General features: G+C 34.1%; 2 protein-coding genes across 2 annotated transcripts in view; both read right to left on the bottom strand.

The window, feature by feature from the left end:
• The window catches only part of LOC122637040 (eye-specific diacylglycerol kinase), a 21,441-nt gene extending 2,577 nt beyond the window's left edge, over positions 1–18,864 (bottom strand). The window contains exons 1-8 of the mRNA XM_043828862.1: positions 17,075–18,864; positions 10,748–10,889; positions 3,669–4,345; positions 2,431–2,825; positions 1,490–1,872; positions 1,027–1,342; positions 500–680; positions 1–161 (exon numbers count right to left, since the gene is read on the bottom strand). The exon at positions 1–161 is cut by the window's left edge and continues 307 nt beyond it. Of these exons, the coding sequence (XP_043684797.1) occupies positions 1–161; positions 500–680; positions 1,027–1,342; positions 1,490–1,872; positions 2,431–2,825; positions 3,669–4,345; positions 10,748–10,889; positions 17,075–18,387 (3,568 nt within the window). The 5' untranslated portion in view covers positions 18,388–18,864. The remainder of the gene's footprint in view (positions 162–499; positions 681–1,026; positions 1,343–1,489; positions 1,873–2,430; positions 2,826–3,668; positions 4,346–10,747; positions 10,890–17,074) is intronic.
• A 1,764-nt stretch (positions 18,865–20,628) lies between these two features.
• Positions 20,629–25,000, bottom strand: part of LOC122637083 — a gene marked incomplete at its 3' end in the record, with an annotated part of 30,184 nt that continues 25,812 nt past the window's right edge. The window contains exon 4 of the mRNA XM_043828959.1: positions 20,629–20,674. Within this exon, the coding sequence (XP_043684894.1) occupies positions 20,629–20,674 (46 nt within the window). The remainder of the gene's footprint in view (positions 20,675–25,000) is intronic.

The following is a 25,000-nucleotide window of genomic DNA, read 5'->3' as shown; positions in this document are numbered from 1 at the left end:
CGACGATCTTAGTTTCCTTCGGAGACGTTGATCCCTCTTGAACCTTCGTTTGTGCGAGTTTTCCTTCTTGAGATTCATCTTCTTTGACAACCGAGGAGCCATCGTTGTCACTCGTAGGGTCTGCTTTTGTCATGGCTGGCCTTTCTCTTGGACGTTCTTCGCTATATCACACGTTCTTTCTATTAATCTAATGATAGGACATCATTACGAAATCGAATTGTTGTTAATTACTGACGAGTATGATTAATATTATCTATCTATCTATCTATCTATATATATATATATATATATATATATATATATATATATATATAGTTTATTCCGTTTTCTTTTTCTTTTTTTTTTTTTTATTAACGATTTTTAATAAGGTCATTAACGAAATCGATATTTCGCGTGTATGATAATTAAATCGACGATACGTTAACGATCATGATCCAGATCGACCGATCGATCTATTTTTTTTTTTTGCTGTGTCGTTTTGTTTTATTTGATTATCTACCTAGGCGAAGGATGAGCCGTTTCCGGTTCCTGGCTCGCTGTGATTTCGGTCTCTATAGTTGGTACAACCTGACTTGGGCTACTTTCCTCGAGAATATAAACAACGTCAGCTGCAACGTCGGTAACGTAATGCAATTGTTCCTGGCCTCGATCGATCCTGAAGAATCTTTCGGCTGTACAGGCTGTTACATATAATTATCATACAATTATATATATATACATATATATGTATATATATTATATATTATATATATCATATATACATTATTATTAATATATATTATTATATTATATATAATATAATAATATATATTATACATATATATATTATTTAATTTATTGATTTGTTAACTCATTAATTTATCATTTATTATTAATATATATTATTATATTATATATTATATATGTTATATATATTGTACACACACACATACACATATACATACATAAACATATATATCGATCGATTGAATATCATTATCGAATGATATAAACAATCACACATACATTATAATTAATTATACTCACAATCGAGGAAACAGCAAGCATCCATATTATAATTCTTCGCTAGAATATTTCTTAAGGATACCAAATCGGTCGTAGCATCCAGATCCAATGGATCAGACATCAATAATTCAGCAACTTTTTTTAATCTATCCTTGTCATGATAATAAGTCTCGTAATCGGACATCTTTATCCTCATAACTGGTAAATTCAATCTTTCTAATTTGGCCACGTCCTGTTGCGGCTGGCCGGTGTTTCTTCTTTTGGCAAGCATCGTTGCTTTGTTAAGGAGACTCAAATTTATGATCGATGGTAACAATCGGCAGGCTTCTCCGTCGACCTATAAATAGAAAAAGCGAAACCAAAAAAAAAAAGAAAAGAACAAAAAAAAAAAACAAAATTGAGAAGGAAAAAAATGAAAAACAAAAATGAAATAAAAGAATGACTTGGAAATTGGAATATTAAAAAATTTATTATTCGATTTTACCTGCATCGGAATGGTCCTCGTAGTGACAAGTTTAGCTTTGCTGCATTGTGCTATGCAAGTACCATGACCACCAGCTTGCAACAAAGGCAATTGATAAGTCGTCAAACCAACTACTTCGATCAAACCATCCTCGGTCGATGGTTCCTTCGTAGTACTACCAGCGCACCATGGATGTGTCCCACCACCGTACGAGGCGATATTCAAAAATACTATTGCGTGTACACGGTGTTCCTTTAATTTCGGTGTTAGATCTTGTCCGTCGCATTCCAATGTAACAAATTCCGAAAGATCTTTCCATTTTCTTCGGACCAAATCCTTACCGCCCATTTGACCATAAAACATCTTGTTTCTCAATCTCGAATTGAATTTCTCTGGATGTGCCTCTGTTAGGATTATTAACGGGTTAAGCAGTTAAACAGGTACACGCGGTTGTTCTTGTAAAGTTCGTACTACGTACATACATACATACATACATACATACATACATACATACATACATACATACATACATACATACATATATATATATATATACGTAGCAACATATATGGGATATGTCACGAACATGTGGTTTTGCGGTTTATAACTTGGGGAGAAGGTATTGTGGCACGTCAAACAAGATTTGGATAGGTTCTTAATGACGAATTTTAACCACCTGCCAAGTTTATTAGGGCGCAGGACGTTGACACGCGACAAAAGCAATTAATTATTGACATAAATTTAACGAGTATTAATATTTCCTTTTTTATTTCTCTATCTCTTTCATCCATTATTACGTTCTCCAAACTACATTCATTAAGAAACATTTGCATTCTTTCTCGAAAATCGAAGTAAAAACGATCTTTTTTCTTTTTTTTTTTTTTTTTCTTTTTTTCTACGCTCGAATTTTTCTTTTCGAAAGAGGATCGAAAGAGGAATGATCTTGGTACAATTGAATTTACCTCTGGCCTCGTGAAACTCAAGGGCGATGTGAGCGTCCACGCCAAGTGAGAAATAATTGTTGACGACGTTCAAAGGAAGATTTTCCTTTGCCTTTCCACTGTCGTCGTCGTTTTGAATGTCCGGATTTCTCTCTACCACTAATTGCCATCTGTCCAATAATATAGTTTCGCTCTCGCCGATACTCGATAATATTTTGCCGATTGGTTCGTCGGTGTAACCACCACCCCAGCCAAGTGCTCTGGCCAAATCGTTTCCAGTACCAAGTGGAAGGACACCGACAGCAGGTGGTGATGAGGCACCGATTTGATCCAAAATAGATAAGACCCAACCGACTGTACCGTCCCCGCCACAAGCTAATACTCGCAAGTTTGGTACTCTCTTAAAGAGTTCCAATCTAAAAAAATTTTAAAAAAAGAAAAAAAGAATATATAAAAAAGAAAGAGAAAAGTGCATTTATTTGCTTATATATGCTGTAATTACTCTTATTAAAACAAAAATTGAACAATAAAAAAAAAAACAAGAGATTATTATTCATCGCATTCGATAGATCTTCGATAAATCTAAATCATGTTTCGTCGACCACTCCCCTTGAGATAGGCAACGGAGTCGTGCATACATGTAACACGTGTTGCCTATCGTTAGGAACAAAACAAGGAGTTTTCGTTTTACCCTCACCCGTTATACGCGACTCACGATGAATTTTATCTACGAAGTACGGCATGTTGCTAACCTCCAGGCGCGATAATTAATATTCCTACGTATAATTTAACTAAAATCGATAAATAATAATTGAATTGATAATAATACAATTTTTTTGTTCTTTTCCAAACTAAATTACTTCGCGTTCGGTTATTCATTATTTCTTTTCTACATTTAATAAAAATAAAAAAATAAATAAATAAATAAATAAATAAATAAATAAAAACAATTCGTTATACTTGCAAATTAAAATCGATTGCCCGTTTTTACGTAATTTTTTACATATAAAGTTAATCCGTGCAATTTATTATCCCGTCGATCGGAACATGGCGAATTTACGTTTCTTCAAAACGAATTTTATCAACTCGTATATCGAACGGTACAGGCGCGTGCGTTTAATTGCGATATTAAAATATTATAAAAAAGAGAGATTATTATTAATGTGGAGAAAAAGAAGAAGAAGAAAAGAAAGAAAGAAAGTAGGAAAGAAAAAAAGATAAAAAGAAAAAGAAAAAGATATTGGGTTATAATGTCTCACCCCATTTTAGGTCCGCCTTGGGTCAGATCGAAGACCTGTCGAGGATTCAAGAGCCATTGAAACTTCTGTAACAATTTAGCTCCCTGATTGCCTCCGGACTTTGGATTGATGAAAACTAATACCGGTCTTACGGTAGCGGTTGGAATTGGTTTGACAACCCAAAATTTTCCTTGATCCTCTTTCTGTTCCTTTTCCTTTTCCTTGTCCCTAGATTTCCTACGACTAGTATTAGAAGTCGACGGGCCACTTCCGCTTTTTCTTCTTTTCGGTGACTTTCTCAAGCTACTTTTGAAGCTACCCTTTCTCGGTAATTTCACGATCCAAGATGGCGGTACTATTATAGACGAATGCGTACCGAGTTCGCAATTCTCACCGATTTTGTCGACGTTAAAGCATGCCTCCTTGTTATGATAAGCAGCCTTACACCAGCTACAATTAACTGCGACTATCTCCTTCGATGTAAAACTCAGCTTCGATTGGAAGCTCTTACCGCAATTAGCGCATTTTCCCTTTTGCGAACGTCTATGTACCCAATGATGATTCGTTGTTGTTTGTTCACGATACTGTCGTACTCCAACGTCCCGGAAACTGGTCTTGCAGGTAAAATTCAAGCTAGGAGCGCACACTGCGTGTACAACGACGCGACAAGCGGAACACTTCATCCGTGGTCCATGTTTCTGCGAAAGAATTTATTCATTGTATGATATACACCTATTATTAGAGGTTTACAAAGTTTTTTTTGTTTCTTCTTTAATTTTCTTATTCTTTCTCTCTCTCTCTCTCTCTCTCTCTCTCTCTCTCTCTCTCTCTCTCTCTCTCTCTCTCTCTCTTTCTGTTTCTCGATTAACTAAAAAGCAAGCAACGTGATACGATCGTTCGACTCGGTAAGAAAAGAGAAAAGAAAAGGGAAAAGAGAAAAGAGAAAAGAAAAGAGAGTAGAGTAGAGTAGAGTAGAGTAGAAAAGCTTTCTAAGTTGATGGACTTTGATGTAGGACATACCTGTGCCCATGTACCTCACGTATTTGCATAAAACTCCGAACGCCGGAATGGGGCTTTTATGAATAATCTCTCTCGGTCTCGGCCCCGCGAGAAACCGAGTTACTACGTACCACCAGTGTACTTCGTATCCGGAAATAGGACGACCTCCCTTCCTACAACCTAACCAACCAACCACCCATCCACCCACTTTCCTACCTACCTACCTACCTACCTACCTACCTACCTACCTACCTACCTACCTACCCTATACCTCATATATCTCGGAGTATCCGGTATGGAGACCGAAGTCTTACTTATGGAAATGGTTTGACACGATTCCCTTGACACGATATAATTCTCTAATTCATGATTAAAATCTTTCATACTTTATTATTTCTATACGAGAATAGAGATACAGAGAGAAAGAGAGAAAGAGAGAAAGAGAGAGAGAGAGAGAGAGAGAGAGAGAGAGAGAGAGAGAGAAGGAGAGGGGAAACGTTATCTCGACGTTTTGCAATATCCATTGTCTAATTAAAGAATTTTTATTAGAAATTAATTCTCATTTCTTCCATTCTTGCTTCATATGGTGGATATGTTCGAAAACGATTTCTTTTTTTCTTTTCCTTGTTTTTTTTTTTTTTTTTTTTTTTTTTTTTAAATTTATTTGCAATAAAAAGAAAAAAGAAAATAAACGAATCGACGCTCGCGATAAATAAATGATCACTTTTATTTCGTAATCCGTATCGAAATTGACAATTTCGGGGAAGTAAAATAAAATTAAATAAAAATTCAAAATAAAAAAAAAAAAAAAAGATAGAACGAAGGAAAAAAACAACAATATTCCATAAAAGTCATTTTCTCCAAAGCAATTTCGAAATAATTAATTTAACGATGAACAAATTTAATCAATCGAAACACCCTTTCTCGAACGATCATTACTCTCTTCCCTAGTAATATCGAAAGATCTATTCTTACGACCTCAAGGCACTAAGTCTGATATATATATATATATATATATATATATATATATATATATATATATGTATGTATGTATGTATGTATGTATGTATACTTGGAGATACGAGGTATCGATAAACTTAACTCAGAGGCTACTTTCGAATAATACACTACAGGAGATGATCCTTAATGAAATTTTTTAGACACCTTTCGATTCCAACACCTACCTGCTCTTTTCTACATGGTCCTATCCTACTCTACCTTACCCTATTCTGTTATCGTAAAATCGATATCGATATTGATATCGATCACGATACCGATATCGATCCGAGAACTCGTCTAATTAGTCGAGCCCGACTCGTCTCACGAAATTACCTACTACACTACTACAACTACTATTACTCTACCACTAGAATCGTTTCATTATACATGCATGAAATAGTCCTTCTCGTTTATCAGTCTAACAAGAGATAATTAAAAGTCTCTCTCTCTCTCTCTCTCTCTCACTCTCTCTCTCTCTCTCTCTCTCTCTCTCTCTCTCTCTATCTATCTATCTACCTATCTATCTATCTATCTATCTCTTGCTCTCGCTCTCTCTCTCTCTTTCTCTCGATTAGTTGAAAGCAACTCGATGAGAAATCTTCTTAAACGTTTTTCTCATCCTACTTTAAATTTTTCAAAGGATTTTAACCTTGTTCTCATTTTATAAATCACTTCTTATATATATATATATATATATATATATATATATATATATATTACAAAATATATATATAAAACTTTATATAATATATATATATATATATATATATATATATATATGTATATATTTATAATAAACATGCATATATATATACATATATATAATACATATAATATATATAATGTATATAATTATATATAAATATATATATAAATATACACATATAATATATATTATTTATTTTTATTATGCGTGTATATAAATACACACACACACACATATATACATATAAGACGTGATTCATAGAAGTAGGACAAGTTAAAATGCTTAGAAAAATTTAAAATATATATATATATATATATATATATATATATATATATTACACTTTAAAGGATAGAGATGCTACTTTGAAATTGTGACAATTTTAGTTTGAAATACGGTCGAGTGGACAACGAGCGGTTTTTCTAGAGGGTCAAGGCTATCTCTAGAAACGCCGACATCGTCGTCATCGTCGTCCTAGTCGTCGTCGTAGTCGTCGTAGTCGTCGTCATTGTCGTCGAACTCCTTGCGTATACCCTTCTCCGTTCGTGCAAAAGAAGCGTTTTAGATTACGCGATATATCTCAAAGTCTTACGAGATATAGACGATTCAGAAAAGAGAACACGACTCGATAAATACGATTCTTCGAACGACCCTCATAACCGAGAAAATCATTTCCGTTTTCAATAATAATTATATCCCTATTTTATGGGATTTAACTTTAATAAATTTACGCATTAATCTTTCGTTTACGCGAATATAATCTTTCAACGAGACATAAAAAAAAAAAGAGAAAGATAAAAAAATTTTTTACGATCAAATAATTATTCATTAAGATTGAAAATTAAAAAAAAAATAATAATGAAAGAACCCCCGTCGATTTTTTCATTTTTCATCGACGGAGTGCACTAAACAAAAAAACAAATTTGTTTGATTCCCTAGCCAATACTTTTTAAATTCGTAAAAAACTATCGAGAAATTAATAATAATAATAATAATAATTATTATTATTATTATTATTATTATTATTATATAATTATATTTATTATAATATATAATAATAATTATAATTATACTTATAATATACTTATAATTATATTATATATATTATTATTATATTATTATAATAATAATAATAATTATTATTATTATTAATTAATTATTTATGTTATTAATTATTATTAATTATTATTATCATTATTATTTATGATATTAATTAATATTATTATTATTATTATTATTATTATTATTATTATTATCATTATTGTCAATATTATCATTATTATTATTATTATCATTATTATTATTATCATTGTCATTATCATTATTATTATTATTTTTTTTTTTATTATTATTATTATTATAACAATAACAACATAGTAAGTTACAAGGTAGTATTGTGATCTTAAAAGTTCATAGACAATTTTAAAAACCGATTACTACTTCTTCGAAACTTTCCAAACTAATTTCTTTTTCGCGGATTGGAAAACTATCTTAGAAATTTGTTTACGATCTCAAAAAAAGAAAAAAAAAAAAGGAAAAGAAAAATATCTCGATATCAGTCCAGAAACTTTTGGCACCTTGTCAAATACAACGCTCCTTCAAAAAATTCAAGATAATATTCGATTCGAAAAGAGAAAAAACAAAAAAAAAAAGAGAGGAAAAGAGGAAAAAAAATAAACTCATCAGAATCGCATTCAGCGAATAATTTTTTTATTCGTAATAATATTTCTTTCGATCGAAAGTTTCGAAATTGATATAGGGAGTATACTCGTTCGATTTTAAAACGAATCTATTTAACTTTTTGTAATCGACTCGTTCAATAGACAGATATTTATATATATATATATATATATATTTCTCTATCTATTTGTCTTTCTTGCTCTTATTCCGTATATTTCAATCGTACTTTTATTCCCCGAGCAATTAAATATTCAGATACGTGCAGTCGATTTAAACGAATGCGAGGCAACTCGACTCGACTCGACTCGACTCGACTCGATATTCTCTATACTTTTGTAATCGATAGTCGCTCATACGGATATTTTTGTTTTGTCCAAACGATTTATCGAGAATCATGCTGAGAGTTGGTTATAGTTTTCTCTCTCTCTCTTTCTTTCTCTATCTCTCTCTCTCTCTCTCTCTCTCTCTCTCTCTCTCTCTCTCTCTCTCTCTCTCTCTCTCTCTCTCTCTCTCTCTCTCTCTCTCTCTTTCTGTTTCTTTTTACCAACGAGCAACGCCGTATGCTATCATGAAAATAAATTCTACTGGAACGCATGATTTGTAAATGCCATTTTATATACGTACAAGAGAGATACGTATTTTTATTGTTTTATTATTATTTTATTTACGTATTTCATTTTTACTTCTCCTTTTTTTTTTCTTTTCTTTTTTTTAATAGATCGGCCGGAAAGATTGTGAAGGTGACGACACGATTTGAAAAAAAAAAATATATATATATATATAAATTATAAAAAGAAAATAAAAAAAAAAAAAAAAGAAATATATAATACATATACGTATACATGCAACGAATAAATCTTATAAATTTCAATCGAATAAATTTTATTCGTTCCCGATCAATTTCCAGTTACAATAGATACGCGCGAATGTTAATTGATTGGTATGTATATTAATTGAAGAAGCAAAAAAAAAAAAAAAAGGAAGAAAAAACAATTATTATTATTTTGTAAACATATGAAATTAATCGATTTTTCTTGTAACGTCGAATTATTAAAGCGTTTATGAATTGTGTATTAAAAGTTTTTCGGTACGTGTTTTCTTTTTTTGTTTACACTCTTTCCTTGCATCTCTCTCTCTCTCTCTATCTATCTATCTATCTATCTATCTATCTATCTATCTATCTATCTATCTATCTATCTATCTATCTATCTATTTATCTATTTATCTTTTTCTCATCTCTACATACTTCATTGAAACATAGCAACAAGCTATATGATGACGTTACTCGACTACGACGACGATGACGACGACGACAACGACGACGACAACGATAGAAGCGTACGACTCCAATTATGTTTTCCGAGGTGATTCATTAGCGTTAGAACATCGAAACGTGCAAACGAGTTTTTAATAGCGAAAGTCTTCGTCATATCGTAACAGGATATTAGAGTGGCATTGAGTAATTTATCTCGGAGGCTCCCCGTTGATTTTATGCGATCATTGAAAAAAAAAAAGAAGAAAAAAGAAAAGAGAGAAGAAAAATGAGAAGGAGAGAAAGAGAGAGAGAAAGAGAGAGAGAGAGAGAGGGTATACTCTTTTTTTCGCGTGTCAAAAAAAAAAAAAAAAGAAAAAAGAAAAATAAAAAAAAATTTGATATAATACTAACGCAAAGTCATTTAGGCTCCTTGCTTATTCTTTCGTTAATAAAACGTTTACCATTACTTTTTTTTCTTCACCTTTCTTTTTTTCTTAATGGATAAAAAAGAAAGAAGAAAAAAAAATAAGATGAAGGATTTTCAATTAAAATTCACGGCTAAAGTCGTTCCCGTTAATGAGTATAATGAGTATGATGATGATTGCCGGCATGATTATTCTCTCTCTCTCTCTCTCTCTCTCTTTCTCTCTTTGTCTCTCTTTTTCTTTCTTTCTTTATATATATATATATATATATATATATATATATATATATATATAATCTACTTTATGTTAAATACATAATATATCATATATATTTAAGCGAATTTGATTCGTAATATCTGAAAAAATATAGAGATCAAATGTTGTTGGTCGTATCCTAATAAAAATTAAGAACGTAATTACAACTAAAAGAGAGGGGAAATAGAGAATAAAAAAATACAAAGATAAGAGAGAGAGAGAGAGGAAGAAAGAGATTTAGGACGATAAGCACAAAGAACGTGAAATAAGCGTGCTCGTGCAATTAGTATTCTTAATAATCGTATTTTTTCGAGGGATCAACGCAAACGAATTACAAGTTAAAAAGATTTAAAACAGAAGAGAAAAGAAATAAGATAATAGAGACGAAGTAAATGAGATAGATAGATAAATAGATATACATACACACACATGTGTGTGTATGTGTGAAAAAAGAAAGAGAGAATATTTTTTCTTTAACATCCTAAATTTCATTCCTTCGCTTTTTTTCTTTTATGAAATATATTTGATTTAAATAAATTCATAGAAAGAAAAAGATAGAAAATGTTTCACGTCTACAAAATTTTACGATTGACTAATTTCTACTATTTTCTTTTTTTTTTTTTTTTTTTCTTTTTATACGAATACGTACACACAAATCGTCACTTTTATATCTATCGTTCGTATATCTATTGATATATTTTAAATGAACGATTAAATGTATAATATCTGTGTATAATCTAGTTACACACGCACATATTATTTTTTTATGTGTTTACGATCTTACCGAACAATCATTGACGTAACAAAAGTCACCAGATGCAGCTGTTGGTACCCAAAAATGTTCACCATTGTATGCAGTACCACCCCAATCGGGGGTCGATCGGAGTTCGCGTTGACCACCACTCGCGGCACCTTCTTCCCTTCCTCTGAAACGATAACACAATTTTTTATTCTCTAGTGTTCCCAGTTTTATATTTAAATTACTTCAATTATTTTATTTTATTCGCGATGAATAAACTTATGCGAACATATGTAATTGGCATATTAATTTAATTGATTGATCGATTCCAATCAACCCCTTCGCATTTGCACGAAGTAGATATATTATAACTTGTTTTATATCGAGTAGACAGTTAGAAGCAACGACGAGACGATTAGAAGAATGCGATTAGCTTTTGTATAAGAGAGATAGAGAGATAAATAGATAGATAGTTAGATAGATAGATAGATAGATAGATAGATAGAGAGAGAGAGAGAGAGAGAGAGAAGGATAATAATAAAGATAAAGAAAAAAAATGTTCATCTCTCAAAAATCGTGCAAAAGCCATATAATATGTTATACATAGATTAAATTATATTAGATTCAAGTTTTCGAATTATATTCGAGTTTGCTGATATATCAAAGTATATCAAAATAATATACAAACCTTTGTCAGTACGGGTTATTTACTACATAAAAAATAAACCAATTTTTTTCTTTTTCTTTTTTTTTTTTGTAATCCCTTCATTATTTTTTCTTTCACGCAAAAATTTTTTTCACGCATCGAATTATTTTTTCTTTTTCTCTATTCTTTCTTTTTCTTCAAACTTACATTATTCAAATCTGCTCGGAGTCTTCGTTCTTTTCTTTCTTTCTCTTTTTTTTTTTTTTTTGTTCTTTTTTCTTCTTTTACACATCGTTTCGATTTTCGATTAAATTATACCGGAAGGGGATTATTTATAGACATTATAAATGTGCGGTTTTAAAAGTGCAGCGAACTTTTAATTTTTTTTATTTTCCCCTTTTTTTTTCACCGACTCCGACATCTCTTCCCTCGGATATTCCTTTAATTTTTATTATGTATTTCTTTTTTTTTGTTTTTTTTTTTTTGTTTTTGTTTAGTTTAATTTTTATTATCTTTTATACTCTCACCCTGCGGTTCATCTTATTCCCGTAACACTACTTCCCTTTCTTTTCTCATGCCCTCCATCCTATTCAAATATATTTTTTCCCTCCACGAAGTATCCTCGATTCATGGATAAGATGTCATTTTTCTAATTGTTTCTCAATGACAATGTTTGTAGAAAGAATTTCAAACGAGAGCCACCGTCAAAGGAAATACTGAAGGTAAATTACATCTCTCTCTCTCTCTCTCTCTCTCTCTCTCTCTCTCTCTCTTTTCCTCTCTCTGTCTCTGTCTCTGTTCTGTTTCTTTATCTATGTCTCTCTCTCTCTCTCTCTCTCTCTCTCTTTCTCTCACTCTTTCTCTTTGAGTCCTAAGGGTAAGTCGGCTCCTCCGTTGAAAGGATCCAATATCGGATTGCAGGATCTCCCCGAAGTACGGTTACATAAAGAATTTACGGATGCTTTAAATTTTCAAGTGCGGTTGTCGTGGTAACGGTAAGAAGAAGAGTAAACGAGAGAGAGAGAGACAAAGAGAGACAGACAGAAAGAGAGAGAGAGAGAGAGAGAGAGAGAGAGAGAGAGAGAGAGAGAGAGAGAGGATGTGGATGCGTTACCTGCGATGCAATTTTAATCGTCGCCATTATTAATAAACTAAGACCATAAATTTTTCTTTACTTTCTTATTAAAACGATTTAGATATGAGATGAGACATAGAATTGAATTTATTGATATCAAAATATCCAACAGATTTTATTGTATCTATAAAATTATGTATAAGTGTATGATGATAATCATTAGAAATTCTTTCTCTCTTTCTTTATCTTTCTATCTATTTATCTATCTATCTGTCTGCCTATCTATTTATTTATTTATTTATATCTTTTTTTTTTATAGACATCGTGTAAATGATTAGATTGCGAACGTAATTATAATTATTAGAAAGAATGCTTTTTTCTCTTTTTTATTTTTTATATATATATCGTATATATTCTATTTTTATCTTTCATTAGCTCGATACATTTTTCGTAGGACAAATACGTGTATCTTTTGGACATTTTAAAATTGTTTAATTTTCAGCAATGATAATTATTAGATATAAATTATTTCTCTCTCTCTCTCTCTCTCTCTCTCTCTCTCTCTCTCTCTCTCTCTCTATCTATCTATCTATCTATCTATCTATCTATCTATCTATCTATCTATCTCTATCTTACACATTTCTCGAATGACAAATCGTGATTAAAAAAGAAAAAGTACATCTTTCGGACACTTTGAGAAACACTTGCGAAAGTTTAAACGCCTCTTTAAAAAATGTAGAAGATCTTGCAAAACAAAGAAAGAAAGAAACAGAAAAAGAACTAAGGAAAGAAAAAGAGAAAGCGAGAGAAAAAGAGGGTTAACAGTCTGATAACATCAACGGCGCTGATTTTTCCTACTTTTCTTCCACTTTCCGTAAAGAGATCTGATGATAGTGTTGTTGTTGTTATTCTTCTTCTTCTTCTTCTTCTTCTTGGTGGTGATTGTGATAGTAGAGAGTAGTAGTAGTATTCTAGTAGTAGTAAGGAAGGGTGGTTTGTGAGGATTTTAGAAGAAAGGGGTTCGTACCTTGAGTCTTTCGTATCGTTAAAGTTTCAAATGAAATTTGGTATACGTTCTAAAACAAAAAGAAAGAGAGAAATAAAGAAATAAAAAGACAAAGAGAGAAAGAGAGAGAGAAAGAGAGAGAGAGTCCTCTCTCGTTGTGCGTAGAATTGGATCTTTAATAATGTATGCCGGGAGAGCTAATGAAAAATTCAGGAGTTAGTCCAGAAGAAAAGACAGAAAAAGAGAGAGAGAGAGAGAGAGAGAGAGAGAGAGAGAGAGAGAGAAAGAGGAAATGTGTTTTGTGGTGTACCAACTTCGACCCACAAAATTTTCATCTTGTCGATTTGCTCCTCCAAAGATTGCTTCCTCTTCCCTTTTCTCTCTCTCTCTCTCTCTCTCTCTCTCTCTCTCTTTCTCTCTTTCTTTTTCTTTCTCTTTCTTACTCATACGCACATGGAGATACACATATATTTTTTACCATAAGCGAAAAAGAATTTATGAAATCTTTCTTTGTTTCTTTTCTTTTTAACGATTCATCGATACAGAAAGAGAAAGAGAGAGAGAGAGAGGGAGAGAGAGTGAGAGAGAGATAGATGCCATTTGCATAAAAAAAAAAGAAAAGTAAAAAATATTTTTCTTCCTTCACAGAGTTTCGTATTTCGTTGTAACAACGTTAGAAATATGCAAACAAGAAATGCATCGACGAGATTTATTTCGATGTATATATATATATATATGCATTTCGATACATATATATATATATATATGTATATATACATCAGATCCGATCTACTTTCTCCAATACGGCTAAACATTTTTCCGATAATCGACCGAGCCTGAAGAACACATCGAAAGAGAGAAAGAGAGAGAGAGAGAGAGAGAGAGTTTTCTGCAAAAAAACAAGAGAAAGAGAGAAAAAAAGTGTAAACACGACGGTACCTGTGCCTTTTTAACAGATTTAATTTTCCTGCAATATTTTCCGCAATAACGAACACACGTTTCGGTACATTTCAAGATCGTAAAAAAACTTTAAGATTGTAATCGCATATCGCGCATATCGTATTCAATTTCTCCGTTTCTTTTTTCTTTCCTTTCTTTTTTTGTTTTTTTTCTTTCTTTTCTTTTCCTTTCTTTTCTTTTCTTATCTTTTCTTTACTTCACTTTATTTTACTTTACTTTACTTTACTTTATTTCTCTTGGCAAAGAAAAAATTATGTTTCTCCGTTCGGACAAAATCTTAATACTAAACTTTCTACAACGTTTTGCATGTTTCTTACTTTTCTTTTCCCTATTTCTTTTTTTTTTTTTTTTTTTTTTTGTTCTTGCATCTTCTTCTTCCTCCCACGGAATACAAATTTTCTTATAATCGAAATTTTTTTTCGAAGGAATATGCAATATGCAATAATGTCGGGATGTAAACGTTCTGTTTGTTTTCTTGTTCGTTTATGCGTACGATGGGGAAAAAAAATGCGACGCGTTTGAAACGAACGTGAAAGAAAAAAAAAGAAAAAAAAAAGGAGAAAAAGATAAAAGAAAAAAAAACGCGGGAAAAAATCCCACGAACGATTTTTTTCTTTTTTTTTTTTTTTTTATATGTTCATTTCGCTTTTTCTCTCTAGCTGATTTCTCCTACTCGAACGTGGATTATTATCATGCGTTATCGTTATTGTTATTTTTATTATTATCATTATTGTTATTATTAGTATTAATATTATCATTATTTTTATTACTTAGCTTTTTTTCCAAACAATTATTTTTTTTTCTTTTATCTTGTTCTTTTTTTTTTTTCATGGGGTCAACGAGACTCCCCGAACAACGAGAGTTGAGCAGCAACTGGCGAGAGATCGAATCGATAAAGCTCGTTTAATTGAATGTCGATACGGACACGCGGAGGAACAAAAAAAAAAAAAAGAAAAGAAAAAAAAGCGGAAGAAAGACACAAAAAGAAAAAAGGAAATAAAAAGAGAAAAAAAAAAAAAAGGATTAACGAGACGGGCTTTCGATTGGACGATCGAATTTTATATACGATACTATTACCTCTGTTAACATATCCTTTTATGTTGATACGTCTCTTTCTTTTTCTTTCTTTTTTTCTTTTTTTTTTTTTTTTTTAAACTACATTTACAGCGTATCAATTATAACGTAATAGTTTCATTTAAATCTTCACGATCGAGTAATCGATATCTCGAGGAAAAAGTTTAATAGCTAAATTCTATCTCATTTTTTTTTTGTTTTTTTTTTGTTTTTTTTGTAATGATCCTCGGCGATGGTCGGAAAGAAAAAAGAAATTAAAAAAAAGACAAAAAAATGTTACGTTTAACGTGTGGATATAAAAAGGGACAAAAGATTTTTATTCGATCATGTAATCAAAAAAAAAATTAAAAAAAGAGACAGAGAGATAGAGATAGAGATAGAGAGAGAGAGAGAGAGAGAGAGAGAGAGAGAGAGAGAGAAATGAAAAGAATTTTAGATCAAACGATACGTTAAAACGACACGAGTCGTATGGGTCACCATAAACCTTCTACTGTCACTATTGTCGTTGCTTGTGGACCCTGCGATCTTCTTGATATGTAATAAAATATGTAGAGGACTCTCTCTCTCTCTCTCTCTCTCTCTCTCTCTCTCTCTCTCTCTTTCTCTCTTTTCTGTCTCTTTCTTTCTCTCTTGAAGAAAAAAAAAAAGGAAAAAAAAAAAGTTCCCTTCGTAATTTGTCGCCAAGTAATGGCATGAAGTGCGTAGAGAAAAGAAAGAAAAAGGTAGAGAAAGAGAGAGAAGAAAAAAAAAGAGAAAAAAAACTCAGGTTTGATAAAACTCACATTACTTCAAAATCAAAATCAATGGGATGAATAAAAGGAAACATCCTTACACGAGTCCCTCGTGTATATTCATACACGTAAGTTACATTCCGTGTAACGATATATATATATATATATATATATATATATATATATGTATGTATGTATGTATGTATGTATAAAGAAAAAAAATAAATACATATATGTATATATGTACTTCGATATATGCAAGTTAGTATAGATCGGGATTCATGTCGTAAATCGATCGACAGGGATTCAATTTTCGATAAATAAATCTTTGATGAAGATCGTACGATGAGAAAGAAAGAATGCTACAGATATATACGCGCGAACGCACGCAGGTTTGCGTTTGAAGGATTTTTTTCAAGAAGGAGAAAGAGAAAAAAAGAACTGAGAAAGAAAAACGAGTATCGCCGATGTTCTAAAAAGACGATATCTCGAGAAACGTTAGCAAACAGGCAATAGGTAATACAGTCTGATGAGCCTATAAGTAGAGCAAGAGAAAAAACAGAGCAAGAATAAAAAGAGAGAGAGAGAGAGAGAGAGAGAAAGAGAGAGAGAGTAGTTTATAAAATCGAAAAGTTTGTGAGAAAGAGAAAAAAGGATAGAGTTAGAAGTAGAACGAGCAAACAGTAATAAAAACAACAACAACAACAACAACAAAAACAACCAGAATAACAACAACGATAATATTAACAATAAAAACAACGACCGCGAAAAAGAAAAACCCACAACAACGATAACGATAACAATAATAATAACAACAAAAACAACAACAACAACAACATCGAGAAGAAAGAGACTTGTCCCATTCAGCAGACGTACCCACCCTCTTGGAGGTCGGGCCTCGTTGGTTCCAGGTAGTAACGCGGTGTATCTTGTTTGAACCTCGGTTGGTAGAACGATGTCGACGCTTTTAGATCTGATACTTTGTTGCGGAACGTCTAGGGAATGAGAATCTTCGGACTTGTCGTTTTTGTTATTGTTAAAACAGGAATCGACGGAGGCAGCCCTATCCCTTTTAAGTTCGGGTACAGTGAGAAATATGTCTCTGACGACGAGTTTGCAGTTGTCCGATTTGGAGTCGATCTCGTCTTTATTACGATCGGGTTCCTCGTTGTCGTTAACACCGGTAACACCGACAGCCCCGTCATCGTCCTTGTCTTCGTCTTCGCGCGATCCCGAGAGTGAGGAAGGTAAGTCGGGAGGGTAAGAGGTAAGTGCCTCTTGTCTCGACAATTTCGGATAAGCTATCGACCTTCTCCGTTGTCTCTCGGGATATAGTTCGACCTTGACCTCGGATGTAACGCTGGTCGTGCCGATTAAATTAGAGGTAACGATATCGGAGTCATCGTTGGTTTCCGTGATGATTACGTTGGACGAAGGAGACGGAGATGGTGATTCATCGGAGGTTTTTTCGGTGAACGCGGTAAAAGTGACTCTTATTTCTGGACTACCGTCTCTCTTGGATTCGAACTTGTAATCGAGCTCGTTGTCAGACGCATTCTCTTCCTCTTCGTCCTCGTCGGCATTGTCAAAATCGTTGACATCGCGATCCTCCTCGGTTCCGGACGCTTCTTTATCCTCGTCCTCGTCGTCTCTAGACGAGGAAGCTGTAGTGGTGGTAGTGGTGGTAGTTGTTTCGTCGTCGTCTTTGCTAAGAAAGAGACTCTTGTATTCCTCGACGCATGCACAATGATAACAACCGGAAACCTGTATGGTCGGTGTTTCTACGAATTTTCGAATCGCACCGAGGGACGATTGCGACGGTGGTAAACCGACGTTTCTCTCATAAACGTCGAAACTCTTGGAACGTTGTCCAGTTTGAAACTGTGGTACTCTTAAAGTAGACGATCTTCTTCCACCACGTCCAACCGAATCCTGTGATCTTGCAGGTGAACAAGAGGAAGACGAGGAGGACGTAGTTCTCGGTGATCTCGACGCTTCGCCGTAATAAGAAGAACCACCGGTACCACCACCACCACCACCACCTGTCGCATCGTCCTGTCGTTGTGCCTCCAGTTGGATCTCGTCGAAGGAGGCCGATCTTACTTGTTTCGGTACTTCCAAACTCGACTGCGACTTCATTTCCGCGCCCGTAGGTGTGCGCGACCTCTTGAAGGTCGAACGCAATCTCTGCATTATCACTTTGCAGCTATCTTTCTAAAGAGGATAATTCCTCCTGATAGTTAGTTCTTCGACGAGCTACGTCCGAGATGTACAGGTTAATCGAATTTTTGTATTCCAACCACTGACTCGTATTATCTTCTTCTTTTTTTTCTTCTTCTTCTTCTTCTTCTTCTTCAATCGGTCTTCTCCTCGTCCTTACTTTCTCTTCTTCTATGTCTTTTTCTTCTTCTTTTTCTTCTTCTTCTTCTTCTTCTTCTTCACCGGCACGCTTCTTACCAAGCTGCCTTAGTAGCAGGCGCTTAGCCTCGGTGAAGAAGTCGTTGACCTCGGTGCACCTCACCGACGACGAAGTGGTCGTCTCGAGTTGCCCTCGATCGCACCCTTCCTTCGCGGTGAACTTAACGGCCGATCTGCAGCCCATCCTAAGTCTCTTCCCTGATATCACGACTTCCTCTCTTCCTCCTTCTCCCCTCCTCTTCCTCCTCCCCCCCTCTTCTTCCTTTTCCTCCACCACCACCTCCTACTCTTCCTCCTCCTCCTCCTCCTCCTACTCCCACTCCTACTCCTCCTACTCTTTTTCCTTCTCCTTCTCTTCTTCTTTTTCTTCTTTTCTTTCTTCTTCTTTTTCTTCTTCGTCGGGGTAACAGCTGATCGGCTAGGACGCTAACGCGGATCCGTCCATCGGACTTTTAAACGCGAACAAAACCGCAAAGTTTTTCAATCTTCTACGACGATTGACGATCATAACGATATCTTTAATTTATAGAAACTAAACTAAACGCAAAATTTATCGATTATCACATCAAAACGATGCGTCCTGTCTGATATCGTCCTGCTGTCACTCTTCAGTAATTTGAAGTCATTTCGATCCAAGATTGCATCACGAATTTTTGCACTCTTCCTTCTCCTTCTTTTCCTCCTCCTCCTCCTCAGCCTTCTTTTTCTTCTCTTTATTATTATTTTTTAATATTATTATTATTATTTTTATTTTTCAATTCTTTCTTGTATTTTTATTTAATCAAGAAAAATATCTCTGTTATTGTTTGAACGATCGTCGAACGAAATGATTGACGATTTATTTGCTTCCTTTTTTTTCCGTTGGTTTGAAATCGAAAACTCGCAGACTTTTTCCCTTCTCTCTCTCTCTCTCTCTCTCTCTCTCTCTCTCTCTCTCTCTCTCTCTCTCTCGCTTTTTTTTTTAACGCCGAGATAACCGCTATCAGCACACGTTGATCACCGGACAAACCAAACTCTAGCGAAATATGAGTGTGTGTATATTATCGGATACGAACGTCGGTTTATCTGTTATCACCCACGCGCTTCGGTCACGGTTTTGTGGTACACGTGTGGATCATGCTTCTCAACAATGTCGATGCGCTCGTTGGTCCTATTCCATCGGTTCTTTATTTATTATCATTTTTATTATTCTTTTTTTTTTTTTTTTATTTTCTTCTTGCTCTTTGCGATTCAAACCACGACGAGAAAGGGATGTAGAATGATAAAGTGAGAGGAATAGATCGTTCAAAAGAGACACCAGACGATTCTTCTTTCACGACGAGACAGTCCCTTCACGACCAACTGACATAATCGATGCGACGACTCTTTAACCTTCATTTCCTTCTAACTTTTTCTTACTTTTTCTTCATGAAGACAAGATGACAACGAACACGCCGACGACGAGGAGAACGTGGACGACGTTATTCGGTCAGTCACTCAGTTACTTACTTATTTACTTACTTACTTACTTGCTTACTTATTTACTCACTCACTCACTCACTCACTCACTCATTGACTCACGACGACGACGACGGCGACGACGACGACGACCACCAGGACGTTCTCGTCTCATGCCCGACGGAATGTCTTAATAGAACGACGATGACGACGATGACTGTGGCCCAATCGCGTGTCGACAAACATAGAACATTAAACGAGTTTATCTCATTAAACCGTATTACGAATTTTCATTGGGGAGAAAAAAAAAGAGAGAGAAAGAGAACGAAGGGAAAAAAAAGAAGAAGGAAATAGAAATAAACCGCAATGTCCGTCGTCGTCCCGGAACGACGACAAATGTGAAATAAATTATCGTAAAGTTTGTCCGTCCTTGATAAATGTCTTCCTGCTTTATATTATTATTTTTCTTCTTCTTCTTCTTCTTCTTCTTCTTCTTCTTCTTCTTCTTCTTCTTCTTCTTCTTCTCTTCTTTCACTTCCTTCCTTGCTTCCTTCTTTTTCTTTTTCTTTTCTTTATTTCTTCCTTCACTTTCTTCCTTTCATCACTTTCTTCACTTCCTTCCTTCCTTCGATTCCGTATCGAAATCCAATTAGAAATATTCATACATCCAGTTTTGTTCGTACTACTACTATTACGACTACTGTTACTACTACAATTACTACTATTAGTACTAGTACTAGTATCCTATACTCTTCTCTAACCACCCCGCAACCTGCGGTAAGCTTGGATTATATTAGGGTGATGATATTTAAAGTTTGTTTGTTCTTGTTCCGACGGATACGTTCCCTTAACAATCTCACACGTTTAGAACGGGACCGGCACATTTAGAGACTTCTTCGAGAGAAAGAAAGAGAGGAGAGAGAGAGAAAGAGCGCGCGAGAGAAACAGAAAGAGATACGTGGAACTCGTTGAGAGTGAGAGAGACCGGCTGGATCTAATCGTTAGCACTGGCTTTGCCACCCTACGTGGACCTTACGCGCGCGTGCGAAAAAGGATTGGCTGTCGGTGGTGGAGAGACAGACAAATAGAGAAAGAGAGGGAAAAAGAGAAAAAAGATAGAAAGGAAAAAAGATAGAAAGGAAAAAAGAAAGAAAAAAAGGGAAAGAATAGTTGGAGGAATATATGCATACGTATGCACGTATGCACGTTTATATATATATATATATATATATATATATATATATGTATATGTACATATATGCATATACGTATTATATATATCTAAGTATATATTTGTAAGTATTTATGTATTTATGTATTTATTTATATATGTATGTATATATGTAAATATGTATGTATTTATATATTGTATTATGTATGTATTTATGTACATATGTATGTATGTATGTATATATATATATATATATATATATATATATATATATATATATACATACACACGTAGGTGTGTCTATCTCTCTCTCTCTCGCTTTCTCTCTCTCTCTCTCTCTCTCTCTCTCTCTCTCTCTATCTCTCTCTCTCTCTTTTACCGTGAATTAGTCCTAGTGGGGATGAGAGAACACAGGAGCAACGTGCCGTGACAGGGTAGACTGCTCGGACTAGTGACCAGGGCTCAGCAATGCCGGTTGCTTCGGAGCTTGCTCTGCCGTTAGGGGTTGGCTAAAGAGAGTAAGAGAGAGGAGGGGGGAGAGAAAGAGAGAGAAAGAGAAATAACGACACTATGCCTCTCTCTCCCACTCCTATCGCCTATCTCGCTCCCACTCTCGTTCTCTTCGGTCAGACATGCGCCCTTTTATCATGCTCTCTCTCTCGCTCTCCCTCTCTTTCCCTCTCTCTCTTTCTCTCCTTCTCCTTCTCCTTCTCCCTCTCTCTCTCTCTCTCTCTCTCTCTCTCTCTCTATCTCTCTCCCCCTTTATCCTCTTTGCGTGTATATGTATATGTATACATGTGTATATAGATATGTGTATATCGATACACTAAACCAACCAATATTACTAACACATAGTTTTGTATACGTATATGTGCTTAGAAAGAGAGGTGGAAGAAACCATGTGTGCCTACCTCTGCTTTTCTACTATATATATATATATATATATATATATATATATATATACACATATATACATATATATATTATATGTATATATATATGTATATATATATATATTATATGTATATATATATGTATATATTGATGTACATGTATTGCCTCGTCATGTTCGGCAAGGGCAAACACGTGCGATTTTTTTCTTCCTCCGCCGATTTTATTATACAAGCCTACCTACTATCTCTCTCTCTCTCGCTCTCTCTCTCTCTCTCTCTCTCTCTCTCTCTCTCTTTCTCTATCTATCTATCTATCTACCTATCTATCTATCTATCTATCTATCTATCTATCTATCTATCTCTCTATCTCTCTTTCTTTCTCTTCTTCCTTTATCCACCCCTATCGTATCTCAAAAGACGTAGGAATCATTCCCGATAAGATGTACCCTTCTCCTAACGCTGTTTCTAACGTCGTTGGAACACTATTTATCTATGTGTTTTCTATGAATGTTTTTTCTCCCCATCTTCTTCCTTTTCTTCTTTTTTCTTTGTATTCCTTTTCTTTCCTTTTCGTTGTTCGTCTTACGTTCAACACGAGTGCGATCGTCGCAGAGTAATTGCAATTGCGCGATGAAAGAGTAAAGTATCTACTCGCGTGTCGTACTATCTTTTCCTTTCTTATTGTTCTTATTTGTTGTTCGTATTGTTTTTTTTTTTTTTTATTTCATTTCTTTTTTCTTCTCTTGTTTCTTTTTTGTCTCTAATGATTATAAGTGTTCGTCAATCGATAACGTTCGTTGATGGTAACTAACGAAGCTTGCCTCTCTTCCGTATATTTTTTTTTTCTTTTTTCTTCCTTTTTTCCTCTTTCTTTTCTTTCTTTCTTTTTTTTTTTTTTTTTTCTTTTTCGAGAACTATCCCCGAGTTCTCGATTCTACCCTTGTAAAAGTGATGAGAACAAAATGGACTGTTGTTATTTAAGGACGCGGAAGTCATGGGAGATGGACCAGGGAGGAGTGAGGGGGTGAAGCGTGAAGGGGTAAGGGGGTGAAACAGTGAGAGCACGATTGTGTGCGAGTGAGTGCGAGGATTGAAAATGAGGGATCGAGGAATCGTACAGTAGCACAGTTAGTACTTAAAACGACGTTCGCTTATTCGTCGTACGTTTAAATCGCATCAACGAAAAAACTGTAATTATATTTTTTATTTGTAACGTTTATATTCGTTTTTCCGAATTAAAACTCGTCCGACGAGATGCATACGTTCGTAGGAGATTTAAAAAGAGAGAAAAAAGAAAAAGAAAGAAGAAGAACGTTTCTATTTTACGATAGGAAGTGTTTTATTTGATTTTTAAATTTTATTTATATCTTTTTGTAAACATATAAGAGATAAATCATTCTTAATGTTCATCGATATATCACATCGAGTAATTTGTTTTTCTCGATTCGTTCTAACATCAAATATTGTATTATCACCCGTTATATACTCGTAGAGATATATTTGACGATGATTGAACGATGTCAAATAGAAAGAAATAAATAAAGAAATAGAGAAAGAAAGAAAAGGGATATGGGAGAATAATTAGAGAGACATTACGAGATAAAAATAAGAGAGAGAGAGAGAGAGAGAGAGAGAGAGAGAGAGACAAAAAAATAAATAAATAAATAAATGAATGAATAATGCGAAATACACGAAATATATATATATATATATATATATATATATAATACGAACTAAATTATGTACTAATATAATTTAACTTATGTATTAATACGATAATCATAAAATATAACAACAAACAAAATCGTGCGACGGGACAAATTTTCTAAGGACAATATTTTCCCGCCCTTTTCAAACAATTTTCTATACAAACGTGAACGATTAAATCGAAGTGAAAAAGTCTGACTAAATATCGACATCGCATATGCGTCTTGAAACGCGAGTATTTACAACCACTACTATACCACCAACAATCAACAATCAACAACCAACCAACCAACCAACCAACCAACCAACATTTAAAAACGCGTCACAAACTCATATTCAAATTCGGAAGGAGTGATCCATTTCTCGAAATAAACATACTAAAGAATGATTTTCCTTAAGAATGAATTGCACGTTACCACAAGAGATAGAAAGAGCGAGATAAAAAGAAAAAGAGAGAGAGAGAGAGAGAGAGAGAGAGGATTTCGTTGAAAGATGAATCGACGTTCCACGTTTCTTATTGAGATGAGAGATGAGAGGAACGGAACGGAACTCTCGTCTACTTTCTCTCTCTCTCTCTCTCTCTCTCTCTCTCTCTCTCTCTCTCTCTCTTTCTCTCCATCTGTCTGTCTGTCTGTCTGTCTAACTGTCTGTCCTTCTCTCTGTCTGGTAATATCGACGCTCGAGAGAAGCTTTCAAGTGGGTTTAGAGTTCCCTTTTTAATCTCCGACACTGAGCATAGTGGATATCGTTTCTCGCGATAGCGAAGAGAAGAAAGATGGTGGTAGATGCTAGTGTACGACGAACATCGTCCTACGAAATTCACAATGAGAGAAAAAGAGAGAAAGAGAAAGAAAGAGAGGAGAGAGAAGGTATAGATAAAATGGAATAAAAGAAAAGCGTTTATTTTTTCATAAACCTTACAATCTTATGTATGTGTATCTCTCTCTTTCTCTCTCTCTCTCTCTCTCTCTCTCTCTCTCTTTCTTTTTTCTTTCTTTCTTTCTTTCAATTTTATTTTCTTTCATATTTTCTTATTATTTCCTTTTTTATTTATTTCATTTTCCTTCTACTCTCGAAACATCTTGAAAATGGACTAATAATCTTACGCTTACATAGTAGGACAACGTGCGACGAGCATCGTACTTCGAAACTCACGATAAGAGAGAGAGAGAGAGAGAGA

The sequence above is a fragment of the Vespula pensylvanica genome, chromosome 24, assembly GCF_014466175.1.
Source record: "Vespula pensylvanica isolate Volc-1 chromosome 24, ASM1446617v1, whole genome shotgun sequence".
NCBI lineage: Eukaryota > Metazoa > Arthropoda > Insecta > Hymenoptera > Vespidae > Vespula > Vespula pensylvanica.
The sequence above is the reverse complement of the archived record's forward strand: the minus strand, read 5'-3'. Positions and strand labels throughout refer to the sequence as shown.